The sequence below is a fragment of the Heteronotia binoei genome, chromosome 1, assembly GCF_032191835.1.
Source record: "Heteronotia binoei isolate CCM8104 ecotype False Entrance Well chromosome 1, APGP_CSIRO_Hbin_v1, whole genome shotgun sequence".
Taxonomy (NCBI): Eukaryota; Metazoa; Chordata; class Lepidosauria; order Squamata; family Gekkonidae; genus Heteronotia; species Heteronotia binoei.
The window spans coordinates 148772791-148790048 of record NC_083223.1 but is presented as its reverse complement, the minus strand read 5'-3'; the positions used below and the strand labels follow the sequence as shown (position 1 = coordinate 148790048).

Below are 17258 nucleotides of genomic sequence, written 5' to 3'. Positions count from 1 at the left end.
CTGTTCCCTCAAGCCAGCACTGACAGTGAACGTCCGGAGGGAGCCTCCGGTATGGTTTTACCCGCTGATCAGTGGGGTGGTGCCTTTAAATAGCCTGGGAGCACGGCACTTGACTACCTGTTCCTAGGCATTGAAATAGACCTGGTAGGGAAGGGAGGGAGGAGGAAGCACAGTGGAAGGGGGTGGCGGGGGCAGTGCCATGGAGGGGGCATCGGGGCATGGCAACACGGGGGGCAGTGGGCCACGAGTCTGCCTAGGGTGCTATGCACCCTAGGGCCAGTCCTAATAATCCATTCATACCAACAGATCACCATATGATGCTGCAATTCTCCAGTCAGGCTGCCTTGTTCTGGCACTTTATGGAATAGCTTAAACTGTAAAGAAGTGGTTAATGATTTGTGCTGCTGTTCCCATTCCTGGCAACTGGGGCAGAGCCTGGAAGGTTCATCTCTCCCCCCACCCCTTCATTCTCTTTTTTTAATTAAACTTAAAAAAAACCCAGAAATATACAACAAGTGCAGTTAAATATTCAGAAAATCTTAACCCTTTCAATTACCCCTCCCCCTAGACAAAAACCTGTCTATCAAAGATTTCAGGTTTTTACGGCTGGTAACATCATTAGGGTTTGTAGAATCTTTCAGGCTCAAGTGCCGTGTTCTACTGGAGAAAGTTTTCCTTCCAGACGTTTCATTCTCAGCTGCGGAGAACATCCTCAGTGGCGTTGCAGCCGGAGCAGGCGCTCAGACCTTCTTGGCTGCTGTGCAGAGTGCACAGCAGCCAAGAAGGTCAGAGCACCTGCTTCGGCTGCAACACCACTGAGGATGTTCTCCGCAGCTGAGAACGAAACGTCTGGAAGGAAAATTTTCTCCAGTAGAACACGGCACTTGAGCTCGAAAGATTCTACAAACTGTAATAAAAACCTGTCTCTTCTTGATGGAGAATTCCCTTTTCTTCAATACTGCTTGAGCCTGAATATGTCTGAACTTCCCTTCCTAGCTTGTGAGAAACAATGCAGGCAGCTGAATCACACAGCAAGGATAATGCCTGAAATTGGAAATTAGTAACACTTAATATATTCATTAATGTTTTCAAACTGAAGATCTAGTGACTCCATTTCTTACATGTTTCTCTAGAATACAGTATGTGTATCTGTTGTTAGGTGCTCCTGAGTCACCTGAGGTAAGAGAAGTCCTTAGGCAACGCTGCAGAGAATACTTGAGACTTATGGAAACTCTGTAATTTTTTTTTTACAAACATGCAAATCAAGCATAGCAGAAACAAATACACCTCTATAGTAGAGAATGCAACCACTCATTCCCCTTGAAGTACCACAAAACAAGGACATGGACTTCCAGATTGCTTTCAAAATTGCTAAACTCTTGGCTCAAAACAATCAACCCTTTGCCACTGAGCTGAGATTCAAAACAGTACAAATGTTTTTTCTCTACCCCTCCCATCAGCTAAAGGCTTTGAAAGGCAACAAAAAGAGATTTTCAGCAAGTAAGATTATTTTGCTCCAAGTACTTACTAGTTACCTGGTGATAAATCCATGCAAGTAATTAAGACAGCCAAATTATAAGAGAGAGAGAGAGATTGGAGAGAGATTGGATTTAAGCATGGACATTCCAAACCACCACCACCTAGTTAGCATAAATTTACCAGGAAAGAGTTTAATTGCATCAATAAGTATATATATATTTTTTCTTTTCAGCTCTTTATGGAGTTTTATTTGAAAAGCACAAGGAAGCTGCATTTGCTAATTATCGCCTGTGGGAATCACTGGGTTTTGTCATCGCATTTGGCTACAGTACTTTCTTACAGGTCTACATCAAACTGTCCGTTGTCTTGGTTGTGCTGGTGGTGGCCACTGCCTTATATGGAACAGTGGAATACATGGAATCCAAGACTTCCAACACTACCAATAAGGAACCGATCAAATCCCCACAAGATCTTCAGGAAACAAATATGTAAGGCTCAATGTTGTCCCACTACTAACCTCAATTTTGTGCATGGATTTTCTTCAGCTACCAGTGATAGGGCTGATGTTGTAGCAGGAAAAGTCCTGTGTTGTCCAATTAATAGTAAATCATACTCACAAACGAGGTCTGAGGCAAGGTCAGGAAAACAGCTTCTTTATTTAACGTGCATAAGCGCTCTACACACGGGCTCCAGACCCGAGGGTCTGAGCAATGATCACAGTTACCTGCCATCCCTTATAGGGGGCCTCCACCCACGCACTACCTTAAAACACTCATGTTCTCACCACAATTCGAGTTGTTTTCCAACCCTCTGGGTTCTTCTTAGGGCCTTTCTTAAGGCCTCTGCAAACCCTGGTTCCTCTTTCTCTAGAAACATTCCACCCCTACCCCCACGATTTCTGGCTCCATCTCCGGCACCTGTTTTGCTTCTCTCTAGGCTCTGTTCTATGTTTTCAGCTTGTGGTTTTGACAAGGTCAATGACCTGTCACAGTTCCCTTTTCTCTCTGCAAGCTAACACTCCTTTGCTTCAAGCTGCTATAGAAGATTATTTCTCAAAAGCACTCTTACATATTTCTAACATTGCTATATTGATTAGGTATTGGTATTGTTTTTGGATCGATGCTACAATGTCAATAGCAGCAGTGCACTACAGGACTGGGGCCCCAGGAAGACTTTTCTAAAGGCTCGGTATTGAGGAAGAACAGAAAGGAACCAATCTCACAACTGATGCAATAATACAAACTACATTTTCCTTAAGATTTTAAAACATAACAGACTATTCATGCAGAGTTAATCTTTTTACTGTTCATGACAAAACTGTATTTAATTTGTGTATAGTTTTTATCTTTAGGGGGAAATCAATAAACTTGTTCTATACTAATACTTATATCTATGTAGCAAATAGTTTGCAAGCATACCACTTCTTTTACTAGAATCAATAAAACCAAATACTATTTCCCCCCTCACAAGGTTCCTGTGTGTCATGCCACATTTTAAAGAAGATGGGTTTGTGTGATATTATGCAACATTTAATGTGAACAACAGGACATAACAACATCAGAAAATTCTTGCTGGCCCATCTGGTCAACCATCCTGTCCCACACAGTGGCCAATCAGTTATTTTGGAGGGCCAAAAACATGGTACAGACTTGACCACTACACTGCTTTTCCACCAATTCCAGATCATTTATGAATAAATATAACAGAACTGACCCCAATGGTGACCCTTGGGGGAGCCTACTGCTCACTTCCCTCCACTGAGAGAACTGTCCTTTTTTCCCTATAAAGGGACTTGTCCTCTTATCTCATAACTATTAAGCTTATTGAGGAGTCCTTCATGAGATACCTTGTTAAAAGCTTTTTTGACATTTATAATGTATACCAGATCACGATTATATACATATTTATTCACTTTCTTCAAATAACTCTAGAAAGTTAGTGATGCAGAGCTTCCCTTGGCAGAAGCAATGCTGATTTTCTCTCAGCTGGCCTTGTTTTTTTATGTGCTTAATAATTCAATAGCTACGGGTCAGTTATCATCTGCTTCAACGTGTTCAAGTGTTATCATACAGTTTAGATTCAAAGACTGCAGTTCAGGGAGTCTGTTGCAATAAAACTAGCGTTCTCAAAACACATGCTATGGCTTGGATCCTAGGAACAGTTTTAAGAACGTAAGAAGTGCCCTGCTGGCTCAGACCAGTGGCCAATCTAGTCCAGCTTCCTGTTTCACAAAGTAGACAACCCTTTATCCTGGAAGGCCAGATAACAGGCTACCAAAGCCAAGGCCTTCTGCTGATATTTTTCCATAGTGCTGGCAATCAGGAGTGTAATGCCTCTGGATGTGGAGGTTCTCTTTAGTCACCAGAGCCTCTGATGGAATGGCTATTCCATCTGTGGAGAAAGGGAGGGAGGTTTTTGCTGATCCTCTCTTCCTGCTTCAGTTTCCCAGTTTGTCCACACAAACACACTAACCCACAGGACCACAGTTTCAGGAGGCACAGAAGACTGCAGTGAGAAGGGGAGATGGGGAAGTTCCACTAGTGTGTTCCTTGACTTCACTCCCACTGCTCAGAATCCAACACCATGTATCCATAGAAATGCAATTTGCATTTCACACAGTCATACAGTCTGATCTAGAGATGCATGCATGTCTCCAAGGATTTACAGCATTTGTGTCCTGGTGTTTCTAAGACTGCGTAAAGATGTCCCAAGGGGGTTTTCCAATCACATACAGAAGCAAAAGGATAGGGAATTCCTCATAGGGAATTATACATCAAGTACTTTCAATTCCATTGGCTATTATTTTTTCTTTTGCTCATACCCCATGCATTCCTGTGAAGGAGTGCATTTCTTTGTATATGCACACAGAAGGGCAGATTATGAGAACTTCGCAGCAATGCATGCCCTTGCATCTCTTTGCACTGCACAATGGCTATATACATAAAAAGTATATCTTCTCCTGCCTGTCAGTTAGATGACAGTGTTAAAGGATTTGAAAGGAGATAAAGAATCAAAGTACCCAAATGTGGAGTGCCTCTCAAAGGCAGCAAAGACAAATGATTTAAAACCAAAAAAATGGAATAAACATCTTCTACAAGCTGAACATTCTGCCTCAGAAATCTAAGCTTAATGAAGAATCCACTACTGGGGAAGTAGTTCAGATACCCAAGGTCATGGAAAACATAAAGTGAAACTAATGTTGTGTTTCCATTAATGTTCCATAAGAACATAAAAATGCAGATTTTGGTTTTCTTTTTATGTCTACTACAACAGTAGTGTAGTAGTTGTAGTGTTACAGTAGGACTGGGGAGAGCCAAGTTCAGGTCCTTGCTTGTCATGAAACATACTGGGTGTCTTTGGACCAGTCATTCTTTCTCACCTCACATGATTACTATGAAGATAAAATGGCAGACGGTGGAACCATTCATACCACTCTTTTGAAGGAAGGGCACAATAACAATGCACTCAGTAAATAAAATACTCATTACTTGCAGGGCCCGCCCAAAACATGCTGGTGTGTTTGATGGTCCATGATCTATATCCCAATATCTTTGTAGTAATACTACAGATATTACAGAACAATTTGTAGGTAATATATGTCCCCCCAAAAAATCTATGGAAAGATGTAGAAAACAGAAATTGTGCGGGACAAACAATGCAGAGGAGTAACATTCCATGTAGCAACAGAAATTTAGTCACTGTGAAACAGTGAGGGTAATGTAGGGGATGAAAAAATCCACAGGGCTACAGAATCTTGTCCCTTGAGATTTTAAACTACTGAGAGCAGGGGTCATTTCATAGAAAAAGCTTTCCAGGGACTCATTAGCATAACTTATTTGCATATGCCACACCCCCTGACATCATCAGAAGTGTGTCAGAGGGCAACACCCACCGCTCAAGCTCCACCCCAAAATATCCAGGTATTTCCTAACTCAGCTGGCAATCAAGATAAATTGCCTGAGCTACAGAAAGCATCTCACTCTTCAAAGTCCTCCATATCTCAGCACCATGATACAGCAGTGTGCATCACACAGAAAACAGCAAGAAAAGACTTCCATCAAAACTACATCCCACAGCAAAAATCCAACTTTTCCTTACTTTTCTGAAGTTTCTGAACCATGTCTGCTCCCGAGATCCTATTCTGACATACGAGATCCAGAAGCAGTCACTGGAAAAGCTAAAGCAGCTCACCTGTCACACAAAGCCTGGCTCCCTTGTATTCGTTCAACAGCCACCACTAGACATTCTTTCACAAAGAGATGCATCTGACAAGCAATAACTCCCTCATTTTGAGACAAATAGAGGAGGGGAGGGAGAGACAGATGGGAGGAAAGAATGAAAGAGATGGGAATAGAGAGAGAGAATAGATGGAGGGAGGGAGGAGAGATTTCAGGAAGCTTGTAGGGAGGGAGGTCTTGGCCATCACTGACTGGCTCTTTGCCTCCTCTGGAAGGGGGGGGGGGAATCCCCATGAGAAGACAAAGGATGTATGCCAGCCAGAGGGCATGCATGGCCTGTCAAGTTATTTTTGAGGGGGGGAAAGATGGGGGACAGAAGGCAGGAAGAGATAGAGAAAGGAAGGAGTGGGGGTGAGAGAGGCTTCTCACTCTGCATGCCAAACTTTTGCGACCCACATCCCAGGGAGATTATCTGACTGTTAAGTTTGCAACAGCTCTTGACAACAATCTTTTTCTGGAGAGTCTTTTAGGAGTCTAGAAAGTCAAGGCTGGTTTCTCTGACTGGGACTTGCCACTTCTTTCTGGCTTACACCATTTTTCTTTCATGGTTAATTTTATTTTGCACTAATTTGATTGGTCCAGTAAAAGGCCTTACATTGATTTTGTTCTTGTTTCTGTAACTTTATTTTGCCAGTAGAGCTGTACACACACACACAAAAAAATTCAGTAATATCCAGATCCGGAAATATTCAGGGCCAAACTATCTGGAATTTCAGTTATTTTCGAATACCAGTATCCAGTATATCAGACTATATAGGAGATATCTGGATATTTCCAGATATTCAGCCCCATTATACCCTATGGGCCATTAAAGTCAAAGGCAACATAGGGTACAATAGAAGCTGCCTGAAGAGGAGGGGTTTTGGAAGAGAACCCCCAAAACTGCCGAGCAGCTGCAGATGACTCTCTCCCAAGGAACCCCAAGGTCCCCAAAAGATTGGACCAGGGGGTCCAATTCCAGGGACACCCAAAGAGGGTGCCCCCATCCCACCATTATACTCTATGGGCCACTGAAGTCAATGGCAAAACAGAGTATAATGAAAGGCAAATGGCAGATAGGGGGTTTGAGGGAGAGCCCCCAAAACTGCAGGACAGCTGCAGGGGATTCTCCCCTAAGGAACCCCCAAGGCCAAAAAAGGCTGGACTTATCTGTGGGCACCCCAAAAGTCTTTACAAAGGCACACACACACCCCAACACAGCCAGGAAAAAACAATAAAACACCACCAACAGTTCAACAGGTCAGGTCACCAACAGGCCTGGCCAAACTTGTCTCAGGCTCCAAAGAGGAACAGCCAAGCAAAGGACAACTTCTCAGAAACCAAAAGCCATCCAAACCACACACATACACCCCAACACAACCAGGAAAAACAGTAGAACACCACCAGCAGTTTTACAGGTCAGTAAACCACCACAGCCTGCCCAAGGGAAAACAGAGGAAGAAATCAGACCCCACACAACCAGGTCAACCAAAGCCTGGCAGAAATTTAACAGGCAATTAAAAAAAATTAACAGGCAATTCCAATTTAAAAAAACAGAAAAGATTATTAAAATAACACAGATTAAAATAAACACTTTAAACCAGGCCAAACCAGAGCCACCACCTTCCCCCAGCAACCCAGCCCCCAACAGAAAACCCACCACCAATAGGAGGAAAACTCAAGGTTTTCAAAAAGTTAAAAATAAAAACCTGTTTCTAATCTGAACAGAAATCCCCCCCTAAACACAAAAAGGAGTCATTTCATGAGATGAAGTCCTCTAGTCAAGAAGAACAACCAGGAATGCCAGCAGCCAAGGCCAGGCCACAGAGAGCAGAGCAGAGCACAGCCAAAGGGCACAGTACACAGTGCACTCACTCCAAGTCTCTCTATGGCAAGCTAGCAACACAGCAGCAGCAGCAATGGAGGTTTGCCCTTCCCCCTTTCCTTGCTGGAGCACACAAAAGCCCTAAGTCATGCATTTTGCAAAATGCATGGCTGTGATTGGATCAGGGGCCCCCTCCTCCCCTTCCCCCAGCCAGAGGAGGTGGGATTTCAAATGAGCTAGCTGATGCTGTAGCCTGTGAAGCTTCAGCAGTCTGCAACAGCAGAATTGGAGAGAGAACTTCACCATGTGTATGGTTTTATAAGGTAACAAATAAATAAAAAAATTGTATCTTCTCTCCCAGAACATCGTTCCAGTGTGTTCCCCCTGGAAATGAGCCCTGACTGAGAGATTCCTGCCCTGAGGATCATCACACAACACTGTTTCTCATACTATGTACTCAAATGTAAGATTTTTTTTCCTCCAGAAAGCCAGATGCATGGAAAACCTTTCATTAGCATTACATATGTACATGGATTTGAGAAAGTCAGAATATAGGATCTTTTGAGTCCTTGTAGGGAAAAATATGTTGAACAATCATTGCATTGGAACAAGCCCAGAAGAACCGTACATGGGAACCATGGTTAGAAAACAGAAATCAAAGGGTCACCGCAAAAAGCAAAGAGAGTGGAAATATGAATCAGTAGCAAAAGAAGGTAGTGGCAACAAGGTAAGCTGGAAGGGGACTACTGGGGACCTATTGCGCAATTTGCTCTGGATGGTTTTGTAAAAGTTCTTCGTGAGCATAAATGACAGCCAGTTTAAGAGCCACCTGTCTGCAAGTATAAGCAAGGTGATATGAACAGATTTAAAACCATAACCAGATGGCTTTGCTGAAGGCTCACTTTGGTTCTTTACTATTCTGCTATTGTCCAGCCTGGAATCATGCAACACTGATGTCACTTCTTCCCACAGGATTTGTCTACCCCACTTGGGGCTGCATTACAAGTGTTCCTAGATCAGCACATGACTAGATCCCAAGCTGTTTCTATACATAAGAATCACTATTTATCCACAAGAACCACAGGCCAAACAACAACACCTTTAGACTGCTTTCATGTAAAGGTTTTTCTCTTACCAAATCGGAAAACTTATATAAATATATAGTACTCCCCTGTGCAAGCAACAGTAGTTTTCAACTCTGGGGTGATGTTGCTTTCACAACGTTTTCACGGTAAACTTTTTACGGGGTGGTTTGCCATTGCCTTCCCCAGTCACCTACGCTTTTCCCCCAGCAAGCTGGGTACTCATTTTATCGACCTTCAAAGGATGGAAGGCTGAGTCAACCTCAAGCGAGGTTGAAGGTATCAGCTTCATATATATATATAAATAATCCTTCCATCCATCAGATCCTCACAACTGCCACCCCACTGGCAGGCTTGTGGGAGGGTCACTTTTTAACGTTAGTAGTTGCTATAGCATGACAGCAATTAACCACTTTTTAAGAAAGCCTCCCAAAAGCCCAAGAGTAGTGTGACAGGGGAAATGACAGGAAAGTGTGCATAAAATTCCCATGCGGCAGCTGTTTCACGTACCTCTGCCTTCACCATGGCAATGAATGCAGAATGGAGAATCCTCATTGTGTGGATGCAAATTGAATTGCTGAAATGAAAAGAGATTGTGAACAAGAAGCAGAGGCTTAAGGGTAGAACCTGACTCCCTGAGCCAGAAATGTATAACACTGTTACAGTGGTGTTATTCCAGGTGTGGTGGATGTCTCTTTGCCATTGTTTTCTATAGAGGCCCCAACAGAATATGAGAGCTTTCACACACATGACCCCCAAGCTTCTCTCTTCAAGCAACAACATGGCCACAGGGATTAGTTGTGTTTCCCTTATTGTGGAAATTGATTGCGTAATGCATTAGATCATCTCTGAGAAGGAAATAAAAAAACCATTGTCAGTAGACTCAGAGAAAGAGGGAAAAGAACAGGGAAGCTGAAAGCTGTTGTGACAATAAAAGTATTTGCCTTTGTTCTCAAGATTCTGTTTTGCATTGCTAGGCAACCCTGCTTCAGTCCTTGTGGTCTGCTTGCACTTTGCAACATCTAGGCTGATTGTGGCTTTTTGAACCTTCAGAAGGCAGCACAAGCAAAAGCACAAGCTGATACCTTCACCCTGAGTGCTGCTGAATGCATTGCCTTGAAGAAGAGGAGGATAATTGCTATGCTGAAAGAGCAGCCGAACCACAGCAGAGAATCTCCCGAGGGAAAGGTATGTGAATATTTCTGCATTGAATACTGCAGATCCTAGTTTCCTTGAAGAAGAGGAAGGACTGGAAAAACTAAATAGAGAACACACATACTGAAGAGGCTTGGGGTTTGAGTGAAGGCTTTTGGTCAAATTTCAGCTCTCTCCTGAATGAGGTGGCTATAGGCAAGACACAGTCTCAGCACCAGCCTGAGTGCCAGCAATGTGGCATTGCAGGAATACCATTTGAAACTGGGGTAAGGTAGAAATGTAGCAGGGACATTTTAAACTAGGGATTAAAATGCAGAAGGTACAAGATCAAATCTGGCCAATTCTATGAAAAAGAGCAGTGCATAGTACAGGTGGCCAAGAGACCTTCTTCTAATCTTCAAAATGGCACTTTCATAAATGTAATTATTGGAACCTGCGAAGACTTGTGATAGACACCCATTTTCTATATCTATTCCTTTTCTCCTCCACCTTGCAACTCCATATAATCAACCTTATCCACCTATGTAACAAGTCTGACATAATGCAGGGGGGTGTTTTTGCTACTCTAGGCCAGGTGAGCCACCTGGGGAAGCACGCTGCTAAGATGGGATCTTCTTTTTAAAATGTTTTTACAATGACCAAATATACTTCTTTGCAATCACAAAAATCTTAGTTAACATGGTAGGACCACTGAAAAAGATGGAAGAAAGCAGGGAATGGAATACTGGAGTCTGCGACAGGCAGCACGTCCCAGGTTCCTATGGTGATGTAGAACTTGTGAAATACACATTCTTGGTTTTGTTTCCAATGGCAGGAGTTCACAATGGAAGGACGAAGGCTTCTCCAAACTAACGCATGACACTGAAGAAGATGTCACTCTGGCAAAAAGTTGATCACAATCCTCAAAACGACCTGCTTTGCACTGAGAAAATAAGGTTTGGAATTTTTACTTAATTCTCTACCTTTGTCTCCAAATGTAAGCTGTGGTGTTGTTATGTATGTGAATCCATGTTGTTACCAATGGTGTTCCTGCCTGGCTCATTGGAGCCTGAAGGACTGAGCTTGGGGACTTAGGAACAATGGGCAGCAGGATCCAAATCCAAACTGCCCTGCTCCAATCACAGGCCCCCTGCTTGTCTGAATGACCCAATAACATGCTAGCATGGGAACCCAGAGTTGTATATAGTTGGCCCAGCAGGCCCCGTTCCTCATTTGAGTTAGTGCAATCACCTACCATGCTGTGCTCAATAAAGAGCTTGTTATTACTACCACCTCGCCTCTTCAGTGCCTAAGAACTGACTATATTATAGGTGTTTGGGAATTCAATATCTTATTAGTAATCAGGAAGGGGGGTCGAAGTAGTAAAACCAATCCACTTAGGTATTATTAAAATATCCACCATTTAAAATGTTTAAATTGTAAGAACTCCATTTCCTGTTGTTGCTGGTGCCAACATGAATCACAACAACTAATTCTTCCTCTTGGTCTATTTAGACATGTATGCCATCACCACCCTTTGTAGCAGATAGGCTGGTCAGCATGCACTCAAAATACCCATCATCCCTCTGTGCTCCTAATTACTGAGTCTCCAAGAACCCAGCCCTCAACACTGAGGGACATTCTTGTTGTGATATGATTTGAGTTCATTATCTGAAGCACAGTCCCTTCTGGACTTCCTCTCTGGCATTCTCATTCTCCATGACAGCATTCAGATTTCAAATATTAAACTCAAATGCAAAATTTAATCCTTAACAGATTCTTGAGACTTCCTTCACTTTAACTCAAAGAGCTCAGTACAAAAAAGTAAACCACAAGTGTCCTAACAGACAAGACATTGGAAGATCTGTTATTGGACCCTACCAATGTTTTTGAAATGCTTACAGAAACTATAAAGGGGGCTCAATTCAAATCAGGACCACACGGCATTGAAATACTCTGAAGGAAGTCCATAAGATAGCACACTGACATTGACTGATTTATTGATATATTAGTTGTTTTAATTATGTAAATTATTGTATTTTAATTCTGAATTTTATTGTTAGAACTTTTGTGCCGCCCTGAGTCCACCTTGGAGGGGTAGGGCGGGATATAAATAAAATAAAATAAAAATAAATAAATAAATAAGATGTATCTCAACTCTTTCCTGGTGCTGATTCAGCAATCAAAAATGACAAACCCTTAAACAGGCTGGAAGCAGAGCTGGCACGTGGGAGTAGGCTGGGTAGGCAGCTGCCTAGGGTGCCACCCCACCTGGGAGCGCCACTGGGCGCCCCCTCTCTCCCTTGATGAGCCGGGTCTGGGACTTGCATACTGCGCTCCTTATGAGGAGTGCGGCACACAAGTGTCAGCTCTCCCTGCCCCCGATCAGGCTTCCTGCAATGCAAGAAACCCAAGTGGGGCCGGGGCTTGTGTACCACACTCCTTGCATGGAGTGCAGCACGCAAAGGTCTCTCCCGGCCCCCGATCAGGCTTCCTGCACTGCAAGAAGCCTGAGCAGGGTCAGGCCACTTTTGGTGACATCATCGTGCCGCGTCGGGGGGTGGCACTGCACAGGGGTCTGCCTTGAGCGACAGAACCCCTAACGCCATCCCTGGCTGGAAGGATTCTATTATGGATCTCCCAGGGTCTTATCTTATTTGACTCTAGGTTACATTGAAAGTATTTATTTAGTATATCTGTATTCTGCTTTTCTCTCCAATGGGAACCCAAAGTGGCTAATGATACCAACAGAGGAAAAAGTAGCAAACATGAAAGGTGTTATTCAGCTGCTTCTAATTAGCAGGAGCTTCCCCAGTTCCTTCCCTGCCTCTTGATTTTAGCAAAACTTAACTGCAACTAACTTTTGCTAGTTGTGGTACATGAAATACTTCAGCGTGAAATTTCAAGTGAGTTATGGTAATAAGACAAGTCACCCTCTCGCATCCGTATTCCCCTTAATAATCACTTCCCACTGTGATAACAAATTAATTCAAACTTGTGTGACATGTTGCACATTTTAAAAGTTGCTGAATATTACAGTAATGTTTGACACATTTTGTTAATTTCTGTGTATTTACAGTACTGCAGATATGGCAGGTCTGAGAAGCTCAAGGAAAGGTATTTGTTGTTGTTTTTAATTTAGTCTTCCACAAACCAATGGCCTCTGTTTTCATGAGCTGGTGGACTAGTACATTCACATCAGCCTAGTTTGGTATCCTGCTGCAAAAGAACTGAATTCATTTTTGGACTTGAAACATGAGAAATTTTCCACTGTGAATCTAAGGTAATGTGTGGTCCTTTTTCATGAAGAGGCTAATATGCTAGAAAGCCCAACTCATGCAGTTTCCGTCCATGCAAATTGAGCCTCTGCATGGAACTTCTGCGTCATCCAATTCCCAGAAGTGTGTGGCAGAAGGGGAATTTGGATAGCTTGGTCAGGTAAATATGTGAAATGTGGTCACCTTACATACTACTGACAGGTATGAGAAGCAGAGACAACTCATCCATAAAATCAGCCTAAGACTGCAGTTCTAACCATATTTACTGAGGAGTTAACTGGCATTGAAGTCAGTGGTACTTTCTCCTGATAAAATATCCACAAACTCAGGTAACATGGGCTTTTGGATATAACATCAAAAGCACAGCACATCTCTGAACACCCAACATGAATGTATGTAAACTACCGGGCAGCTAGTGATCACTAGTGTGGCACAAGAGTAGCTTAAGGAATTTGATATATTTGTATATTGTTTTAATAGATTTTAATGCAAGTTTTTAATAAAGTATGTTTTAAATCTATTAGCAGCCTTGGTGGTCCTGAGAAGGGCAGAAAGGCAGGGAATACATTTTGTAACTAAATAAATACATCCTGTCATACTATCCTATGTCAGTGCAAGAGTGAGAAAGGCGGTGCAAGATTGAGAAAGGCAGCATAGACCCTCAGGGCAGCTTACAAAATTAAATTGCTAAAATAAGCTAAATTAGAATAAACATCAACAAAATCTTAACAATGAACTCAAATTATAACCTTGTAAAACAGCAGAACAGGATAAAGTAGTGGACAGAATATCTTGCTTCTAACCAATGATGTTTATGTTTCATTACCTTGATACAGATTATATTTGGGTGGGATATTTATTTTAAATAGTATCAAATAAGTGCAGGGCCACTGAGAGGGGAGAATGTGACAAAATTCCAGGGGCCCTGATTACACTGGTCAAATTTTTGTTTTCTCACATGATTTGCTTTCATATGATATTTTGGTTGTGTCTGTCTGATATGAGAGAGACTCAGCAGGAATGTCTGTGTAAAGTCCATGGTGGGTCTCAGCAACCCATACTAAATGAGAGTTAACTTAACTACAAACCTTAACTACAAACCTCATGAACTGAGGCAAGGACCTAGGGTTGCCAGATACAGCTTATGAAATGCCTAGAGATGTGGGGATTGAGCCTGGAGGAGACAGGGATCTCAGTGGGGTACAATGCCACAGAGCCCACACTCCAAAGCATTAGTTTTCTTCAGGGGAGCCGATCTTTGTAGTCAAGATGAGTTGTAATTCCAGGGGATCCTCAGGTCCCACTTGAAGTCTGGCCCAATTGCAGCTCAACACCCCCAGTTCTGGCTTCTTATCAAAAGGATCTGAGTGTATTCACAGATGCAGGGCTGGCCCTACTGCGTGTGGTCCCCTAGGCAGGCCTGCCACCCTCCTCCATGGTGCTGCTCCCCTCTGTGGTGCTGCACAGTGAGGGAGGAGAGATGGAGGTGGGGAAGGAAGCAAAAGAGCAAGAAAGCTGGCACGACCTTGGGGAAGCCAGCACAAGAGCAGGGAAGGCAGCATGAGAACAAGAAAGCTGGTGCAAGAATGGGGAAGGTGGCACTGGAGCGAGAAAGGCAGTGCAAGAGCAGAGAAGGTGGCAGGAATGCAAGAAAGCTGATGTGAGAGCGGGGAATCCAGCGTGAAAGTGAGAAAGCTGGCACAAGAGCAGGAAGGTTGCAGGAGAGTGAGAAAGGCAGTGCAAGAGCGAGAAAGGCGGTGCAAGAGTGAGAAAGGCAGCAGGAAAGCAGGGAAGCCGGAGCAAGAGTGGGGAAGGAGGCGCAAGAGTGGGTAAGGCCTCTGCAAGTCAAGGTGGGACACCCAATTCAGCGCCTCCCAGGGCCAGCACCATAGGCAAATGCCTAACTTGCCTAGTGGAAGGGGCCAGCCCTGCACAGATGCACAAGAGTCCTGGCAATACAATTACAAGGTACAGTCCAGATTCATTAACTGCAATGGGAGTCATTTGATTTCAGATGAATTCTGGCCAACATTTCCATCTAGTGGTAAAAATTCCTTTGAATTTCATTGCCCTGAATCAATAAATGTGTTCACAGCACATGATATAATACCATAAGTGGGTATTTTAAACACTGTGCAGGAGATAGTTCAGGTTACAAGTTTTTAAAAAGTTTAAATCAATTATTCAGTGCATTTAATCAACTAAATGCTGCAGCCCTGCATTTCCCACCCTTTCTGATTTTCCAGGAAGTAAAAGCTCTACGACAGCAAAACATGGCAATTCAGCAGGGACTGCTAGCCCACTGGTATTCCGGCTCCATAATGGTGTTCCTGAAGTAGTACGGGAAGTTCTACTGGAACGTGGCTGGACTGAGTATGATGAGCATGAGCAAGACAATGAAGACTGGAATCTGTATTGGTGCAATTACCCTTTCCGAATGACAGACCACAGGAGCATTAAGCCATGGCAGCGACTCAACCACCATCCAGAAACCATCAGGATCACCAGGAAGGATTATTTGGCAAGACACTTGAAACGCATGAAAGGAATTTATGGAACAAACCTCTATGAATTCAGCCCAATGGCATTCATCATGCCAAATGATTACATTAAATTTATAACAGAGTACACCAAGGACAGGCAGATACCAGGCAAAAAGCTGAGCTACTGGATCTGCAAACCCGTAGATAAATCTCGTGGAAGGGGAATACTCATTTTTCAGGACATTAAAGATTTTGTCTATGATTGCATGGTCATTGTGCAGAAATACATCAGTAATCCTTTGCTTATTTCTGGATATAAATGGGATCTCCGTCTCTATGTCTGTGTCACAAGTTTTTGTCCCCTCACTATTTATACTTATGAAGAAGGACTGGTGAGGTTTGCAACAGAGAAATTTGACCTTGGGTCCCTGGACAACATTTATGCTCACTTGACCAACACTAGCATTAATAAATTTGGGCCTTCATACAGAAAAGATAAAGATGTCATTGGCTCTGGATGCAAATGGACTTTCAGCCGATTCCGAGCCTACCTACGTAGTCGCAATGTGGATGATGTACAACTGTGGCAGAGGATCAACCACATTGTCATACTAACCCTCCTTGCCATCACTCCATCAGTACCACTTACATTTAACTGTTTTGAACTCTTTGGATTCGACATCTTGGTTGATGACAAAATAAAGCCCTGGCTTCTGGAAGTCAATCACAGCCCAGGCTTACGTTTGGACTGTGCCACTGATGCAACTGTGAAGAGAAAGTTGCTCCATGACATTATTGACTTGCTGAACTACAAGGAGAGTGATCATTTAAGAAAACACAAAGGAGTTGGCAGGAGAGTTTCATGTTTTAGTCGATCCCACCCTTTGCTGACTACTCGAGCAGAGGACTCCTTGGATTTCCTGCCTTGTGGAAAAGGAAGCAAGTCTGCAGCTACATCCCCATGCTCATCTCTCTTGCAGATTAATAAAGGAGCCTCAATATTTGGTAGAACAGGCTGTGCTTATCCCAAGAAAACGTTAACCTCTCAGTTGCGTGAAAGGATGAACACACCAAAAACACTACTGCAATCAAAGTCACAATACAAAAGCAAACAAACATTAAGAACTAGCAATTCACTGTGTGAACCTGTTCAGTCGGCCTACTGGTTCAGTTCACCTGAGCTATATAACCATAAACCGTCTGTCCCTCCATATTTTCTCTCAGATAAAGACAGGAGACCATTCCCTCGGGTGGGAGACTTTGTCCTTATATTTCCTTTCAATGAGGCTGCACTTGAAGCATCTAAGGATGGAATAAATGTCAAAAGCATAATTCAAGAAATACACAAATTAATGCACAAAGAATTGCAACCAGAGCACAGGAAATTAAATAAAATATTAGCTTAGTGTATTAAAAGTTACATTTTTTTTAAGTGTCTCTTCATCACATGCAACTCCATGCCATAGCTATATTTCCTTGAATAAAATCCTGCAAGGGAGGAGAGAGACACGGACTGGCCCAAAGTCATCTGGTAAGCTTTTTGACTAGGCAGAGATCTGAACATGGGTCTAGTGCAAAGCACTAACCATTTATTTATTTTTGTGTCTTACAAAAGGCATCTCCAGAAACCTGGATGTTTTACAAACCCAACCCTTCAGGTGGCTATCCAGCTAATAGAATTTTTTAAATAGGGATGGGCATAAACCAGCTCATGAACTAAAGTTTATGATGAATTTTGGCTGGTTCGCAGTTTATGAAGT

General features: G+C 42.9%; 2 protein-coding genes across 3 annotated transcripts in view; both read left to right on the top strand.

Moving 5' to 3' along the window:
* UNC93A (unc-93 homolog A) overlaps positions 1–2040 on the top strand; it is a 51516-nt gene extending 49476 nt beyond the window's left edge. For both annotated transcript variants that reach the window (XM_060242285.1, XM_060242276.1), the window contains exon 9: positions 1712–2040. In XM_060242285.1, coding sequence (XP_060098268.1) covers positions 1712–1971 — 260 coding nt within the window. In that variant the 3' untranslated portion in view covers positions 1972–2040. The remainder of the gene's footprint in view (positions 1–1711) is intronic.
* Positions 2041–12820: 10780 nt separating this feature from the next.
* TTLL2 (tubulin tyrosine ligase like 2) lies at positions 12821–16904 on the top strand. Its single transcript, XM_060241075.1, has 2 exons — positions 12821–12854; positions 15262–16904. The coding sequence occupies exons 1-2, from the start codon at positions 12827–12829 to the stop codon at positions 16902–16904; spliced, it is 1671 nt and encodes a 556-aa protein (XP_060097058.1). The 5' UTR covers positions 12821–12826.
* The last annotated feature ends 354 nt before the right edge of the window (positions 16905–17258 follow it).